The sequence below is a fragment of the Limulus polyphemus genome, unplaced genomic scaffold (assembly GCF_000517525.1).
Source record: "Limulus polyphemus unplaced genomic scaffold, Limulus_polyphemus-2.1.2 Scaffold636, whole genome shotgun sequence".
Taxonomy (NCBI): domain Eukaryota; kingdom Metazoa; phylum Arthropoda; class Merostomata; order Xiphosura; family Limulidae; genus Limulus; species Limulus polyphemus.
The window spans coordinates 34,140-41,354 of record NW_013666246.1 but is presented as its reverse complement, the minus strand read 5'-3'; the positions used below and the strand labels follow the sequence as shown (position 1 = coordinate 41,354).

The 7,215-nt window shown below is 36.0% G+C and overlaps 1 protein-coding gene across 1 annotated transcript in view; it reads left to right on the top strand.

The window, feature by feature from the left end:
* Positions 1 to 3,088: 3,088 nt before the first annotated feature.
* Positions 3,089 to 7,215, top strand: part of LOC106459603 (altered inheritance of mitochondria protein 3-like) — a 6,904-nt gene continuing 2,777 nt past the window's right edge. Inside the window, exons 1-3 of the mRNA XM_022386132.1 lie at positions 3,089 to 3,163; positions 4,213 to 4,246; positions 4,664 to 6,234. Coding sequence (XP_022241840.1) covers positions 4,222 to 4,246; positions 4,664 to 6,234 — 1,596 coding nt within the window. The 5' untranslated portion in view covers positions 3,089 to 3,163; positions 4,213 to 4,221. The remainder of the gene's footprint in view (positions 3,164 to 4,212; positions 4,247 to 4,663; positions 6,235 to 7,215) is intronic.

Genomic DNA, 7,215 nt, shown 5'->3' with positions numbered 1-7,215 from the left:
TGATGTTCCATCAAGGAAGATGGTACATGTCCACTTGGTAAGATGATGTTCCCATCAATGAGAGAGTCATTACACAAACGCTTAGAATTATAATATTTTGTGTTTAATAAGAATATTTCTTCGGAACTTGAGCTTAATTCTCAATACATATTAATAGTTTCAATAAAACAATAAATAAATATGCAATGAGTTATCCAAACAATTCTAAATTGATTATCTCGAAAACTATAGCGTTGCATCATACATAAGTCCTGAAAGTTTTTAGAAGCTTACGTAATCTTTAGCTAAACAACCACAAAAGTCACATAACTAGTGAGTTATCTGGCTACTAACTAATCAACCACAAGAGTCACAAAAGTATTGAGTTATGTAGTATTTAGCTAGCCAACGACACGAGTCACGCGGCCAGGGAGTGACTTATGTAACCTTTAGCTAACCAACGACACAAGTCATGCGGTCATTGAGTTGTGTAGTATTGAGCTAACCAATGATACCAAGTCACATAGCCATTGAGTTAGTCTTTAGCTAATTAATAAATGTGTCACACAGAGACAGTATTTTGTGCATGCCCGAGCAACAAATCATATGCGTCACACAACTAATGGCTTCTGCAGGTTTAAACTACAAAAACAAATAGAAAAATGTGTCACATAGCCAGCGACTGGAATATTTTTAGTTAACACGCAGCCAGAGATTTATTTAGTATTAAGTTTATAAACGAAATGAGTCTCTAAGCCAAATGGCAGATGAGACAACGTTGCCAACTCAAAACGTGGGACTATCTAGGACTCACGGTGTTGCACTTAAAAGTTAGTAATGCTTTTATGTATCAAGCCGAGTTATTGGCTAAGAACATTACATGACCACCAATACCGTATGATTTTATGCATTAGGCCCAGTTAATGTCTAAGAAATCATATTCGCAAGAACACCATGTGGCCAACAATACCGATTTTATCTATCATGTCTAGTTATTGGCTAAGAAAATCACGTGACCAGCAATACTGTACGACTTTATGTATCAAACCGAGTTGTCCCCTGGTGGGATATCGGGAAGTTTACAGACTTATAATGCTAAAATCTGGAGCTCGATGGACATAGCAGCTAATCCAACCTGGATTTTCTCTAAAAACAAACAATTGGACCGAATTACTGACTAAGAAATCATATTCGCAAGAACATCACGTGACCTACAATATCGTACGATTTTATCTATCAGCCCGTGTTACTTGTTAAGAAATTATAGTCGTAAAAATATCACGTGACCAACAATACAGCGTAACTAATTATTATGCAAGAAAATGTAAACGGAAATAAACAAAACGAGTTTAGTAAAACTAAACACGTGGAGCTGTTAAACCTGTTGTGATCATTTGTACAGTAAGCAATAAATCCTATAACGAGCTACTGGTAGACTGGGCCAACTATATGCAACAAATCTTCAGATCCACCTCCTAAATAAGGTCACCTACTTTCAGTTACTGGCTTTACTCAGCAGATTTATATATTCTGTAACTTATTACAATGACAGTCAATCTCTAGGATTCTAGATTAATCATATATATTCTGTAACTTATACTATGACAGTCAATCTCTAGATTCCTAGTTTAATTATATATATTCTGTAACTTATACTATGACAGTCAATCTCTAGATTCCTAGTTTAATTATATATATTCTGTAACTTATACTATGACAGTCAATCTCTAGAATCCTAGTTTAATCATATTATTCTGTAACTTATACTATGACAGTCAGTCTCTAGGATTCTAGATTAATCATATATATTCTGTAACTTATACTATGACAGTCAGTCTCTAGAATCCTAGTTTAATCATATGTAATCTGTAACTTATACTATGACAGTCAGTCTCTAGAATTCTAGATTAATCATATATATTCTGTAACTTATACTATGACAGTCAATCTCTAGAATCCTAGTTTAATCATATATATTCTGTAACTTATACTATGACAGTCAGTCTCTAGAATTCTAGATTAATCATATATATTCTGTAACTTATACTATGACAGTCAATCTCTAGAATCCTAGTTTAATCATATATATTCTGTAACTTATACAATGACAGTCAATCTTTAGAATTCGAATTGAGTTATATTTACATATTCTTCAATGTGATTTATGACAGTCACTCGTTGGAATTATTGTTTGATTATATTTATTCTGCAATGTGTGTGATCACAATAGCTTTTGAATTCTAGTATAATTATGTTTATACTACAATGTTGATAATGACAGTCACTCTCTAGAATTGTTTTTGATATTGTTTATTCTACAATATACGTGATACAGTTAAAATATTTCCAAATGTTATGTCTTAAATTTACTATATTTAATTTTGCCTCCCGATCACTCAGCGGTAAGTTTGAGAGTTTATAACGCTAAACGTCAAATAGCTATTGTTTAACTTTATGCTTAAGAAAAATAGAAACAAAAACTGTATTGAGTTTTATTAGAATATTTAAAAACTTAGTGGTCTTGATAAAACGCACATATACACTGAGTAAACCTCAGTAAACTCAGTTATATTACAATAATCATAACAATATTAACTTTCGTTTGATAACAATACTCCCATTAAGTTGACCATTTACTAGAACTCTACTGTGTTGATCGTAACAATACTCCTTTTAACTCAGTTATATTACAACAATCATAACAATATTAACTTTCGTTCTGGTATTAAAAGTGCAGACTAAAACAACAGTTATTATTCTAGTTTTAGTCTTATAGGTGGCCACCAAACCTGAGAAGTAAGATTATAATTTGAAAAAGTCAGTTAATTATTCACTTATCATACTCGTTTTAACCGTTGATCTTGAAAAGATTTGTTGGATTCTTTGGAATTTGTTTGTTTGTCTGTTTTTTGTGACGACGAACTGGTAAACTTGTTTTACTGAATTAGGATCAAGAGATGGCTCAAGTAAGCCGCAAGGTTAGCCCCTCAGGTCTAACCCGGATTCCACGGAAAAAACCTTGAGCCCACAAGGATAGGCGGGAGAAGCTCGGGACCTTGAGGAGTAGCACAGCAAGAATGAAAATCTAGAACATGTATATAAAAGAGTAAAATGATTGGTTGGGACACTTTTCTGGAAGTAAGAGTGGTAGCGAAATTCATATATATGTAGGTAGTTATATCAGGTAAGATGTTTGATTTGATATAATTCAGTAAATATAATATTGAACAGTAGTTTGGGAATAAATAACAACTTATATATATAATCAAATATAGGATAGAATAAAAGCTTTCTTGTGTTTGAGTATTTGTTAGGCTTTATTTTATCCAAGAATCTATTAAATATCATAATAGCTTTGTTATATCTGTTTATATATCAAATAAAATAACAACGGAAAATATCGTTAATACCGAGGGTACGTACGTGCTGAGGAAACAATGCATTATGATCTTGATAAGTAAGAATGTAAGAAACGTATATTCAATTTGAAATCTTGTTTCGCCTTAAGGAAGTAACTTGCTCTGATTGGATGTTCAGCGTTTAAGTATTGTTAGGTGTGAAAACAGATTTGTTACATTTGCATATATGTTAGATATGATGACAGTTATATTATATCTTAATATTTATCAGTATTGAATTAGGGTTTAAAAAGAGAGAGAGTTGATTTTGTGAGTTATGTTGTCATTGTGTTAACAAAAATTTTTAAAAATTAGGGTTCAGCAGGGGAGAGTTGATTTTGTCAGTAATTTTGTTTTATGTTATAATCTGGAAACAAATTAATTTTGAAACAATTCTCTGAAGTACAGAACAAATCATTCTTCGCTGTTGTTGTTTTTTTGCCTGATCTTTGGTGCCCGTTGATTTTTAGTTAAAATAATCTTTCTATCTCTGCTCCTAAATCAAATATTAAAATTGTTCCCAAGCGTTTCACGCTTGGTAACTTTTAATGCTTCTAAATGTAAAGTGATTGACTTATTTTTATGCCTTATCATCTGTAAAACTGTTGCGATTGGTGATATTCATAAGTTGATACTTTCAAATGTGCTGTGATTGGTTAAGGTACAGATCATGAGCTCTATAAATTTTCAATTATTCTTACGTTGACTTAATCATAAGTTATATTACTTTGAGTATTTCCATATGTATTTACATTATCACATATTCAATACTACATATTTTCATCTTTAGTTTTTTAGTATTTCTTGCCAATAAGCTGACTTGTCTGACTTGCAGGTCTATACCATGAAGAGTGTCCTCCTCCTCGTCGGTAAGGAAAGTTTTATAAACATCTTTTACCAGTTAGAGCATCTATCAGTTCCATATAGAATACAAACAGTATTATCAAATTTAAACAAATGTTTCTTCTACTAGACCTAGCAACCAGTATTATCAATTTCAGACAATCTTTTCTTCTATTAGACCTAGCAACCAGTATTATCAAATTCAAAGAAGGTTTTCTTCTACTAGGCCTAGCAGTTAGTATCATTAACCTCTAGCAAGTATTTTTTTGCTAGACTTAGTAGATTATTGTGAAATATATTTTAGCACTAATCTATTCTGTGAGATCTAGTAACTAGTATTATCGAGACTATTTTAATTATTATTTTATCCGCTAGGTTTAGCAGCCAGAGTTTTGGTCATTGGTATTATCGAGGCTATTTTAATTATTATTTTTTCCCGATAGGTTTAGCGGCCAGTGTTGTGGGTCAAGGCTATGTCTATCTGCATGAAAATCAACAAGACAGGACACCAAATCCCGCCAATAACTTGTTCGACCCTAGTGCTTACGTGTACAAACCACCATCAGCTGTCAATCCGAATGTATTTGCTCCAGCTAACCAATCCCCTTCGACACCTCGCCATTCTTCTCCTGAATATCCTGAGGTCCAAGATCCACCTATCCAACCCGAAAGAAACCAAAATTTACCTCCTCAACATTATGAGATCCAACGTTTACCAGTATCGTCTCCTCCAGACCGTTCACCAACACCATCTGTGACATCTTCTAGACAATTTCAGGCTCCCAGTGAACCCCAACAGGCAGGTCTTCCAGCTTCTACATCATCAAGAGGAGGGCCGTCACTGGAAGAAATCTATGCTTCTTTAGAAAGACGTGTCAATGAGTATCACAAGCAACAAAGAGAGCAACAACGTCTGGACGACTCTTTCCACGTTCCATCTGTTGAAACTCTTTCCCGAAAGCAACACATATCCACCAATACTCAGGCTCAGCCTGTTCCACCTCACCAACAACCTGACATCTACTCTCAGCAATATAACAACAACAACCAACCCAGACAGGCTCAGCCTGTTCCACCTCACCAACAACCTGACATACACTCTCAGCAATATAACAACAACAACCAACCTAGACAGACTCAGCCTGTTCCACCTCACAAACAACCTGACATATACTCTCAGCAATATAACATCAACAACAACCAACACAGACAGACTCAGCCTGCTCAACCCCAGCAACCGACTTACACTAATCAACGACAATATAACAACAGGCGAGTCCCTAATCCTGTTCAACACATTCGCCACCCTCAGTCCTTTCAGGAACCCGTTCCACAACCCCCAGTATCCGTCGGTGAGCCCCAGTCCTCGGGCCTTCCCGCCTCCACTATCAATGGTCAAGGAAGTAAATCTCTCGAAGAGCTTTATGCTGAACTCGAGAAAAGTGTTTTAGAGTCACAGAAGCAGCAAAAACAGGCAGCAAGACGGAAAATGACATCTCCACGACAACCCGTGTATGCGCAGGTGACCGACTCCAACTCACAGTATAATAACCGGCCACATTTAAAGGATCGGCTTCAGATGGAAGACGCTTCAGTAGTTCGAAGACAGCCTCTTGGTGAAGTCACACGAAGACGGCCGGTTAGTATCACCAGAGAAAAACGGCGGCAACGACAGAGAAGGCGCAGACTAAGACCTCAGACATCTGCAGTCGAAAAGTATAACGATAGAGGAAGAGTCGTATCTATGAGTCGTCCTTCCAGAGCTGGTGGAAGAACTGTACCAGTAAGTCATCATTCAGCTCCAGCGAGGTCCGCAGAGATGGCACAGCCCGAAGTGAAGAATTATGATGCAGACTTGGCTGTGGCTTCGCTACCTCCAGATACTGATGGAGATGGAATCCCCGGTGAGGCTGGAGTGGACTATCCAACGTTAAACTCCATTCCACGAACATCTTTCTCGTGTATTAAACAACCACTTAACGGGTACTATGCAGATTTAGAAACTTCATGTCAGGTAAGGGTTAAAGAAACTAAAACTGAAACCATTTTTTAAAGTATATAAATTTCAAGAAAGATACGAAAGACGTAAGACTGAGATTATGATTATTTAAAACAATTTGTGAGGCAGATTAGTTGTTTTTAGTTGTTAAGCACATAGCTACAGGCAGATTAGTTGTTTTTGTTGTTAAGCACATAGCTACAGGCAGATCAGTTTTTTTTTGTTAAGCACATAGCTAGGTAGATTAGTTGATTTTTGTTGTTAAGCACATAGCTACAGGCAGATTAGTTGTTTTTTGTTGTTAAGCACATAGCTACACAATGGGCTATCTGTGCTGTGACAACCGCTGTTATCGAAATCCGGTTTCTAGTGTTATAAGTCCGCAAACTTACCACTGTGCTATTGTGGAAGGGGGACGGAAGCTGAGATAAGTCAAGACGTCATAATTTCATGGGCTAATATCCAATACATCCATGTTTCTATCCAATACGTCCATGTTTCTATCCAATACATCCATGCTTATATCCAATACATCCATGCTTCTATCCAATACATCCATGTTTCTATCCAATACATCCATGCTTCTATCCAATACATCCATGCTTCTATCCAATACATCCATGCTTCTATTCAATACGTCCATGCTTCTATCCAGTACGCCCATGCTTCTATCCAATACATCCATGCTTCTATCCAATACATCCATGCTTCTATCCAATACATCCATGCTTCTACCCAATACGTCTATGCTTCTATCCAATACATCCATGCTTTTATCCAATACATCCATGCTTCTACCCAATACATCCATGCTTCTACCCAATACGTCTATGCTTCTACCCAATACATCCATGCTTCTATCCAATACATCCATGCTTCTATCCAATACTTCCATGCTTCTATCCAATACGTCCATGCTTCTATCCAATACATCCATGCTTCTATCCAATACATCCATGCTTCTATCCAATACGTCTATGCTTCTATCTAATACGT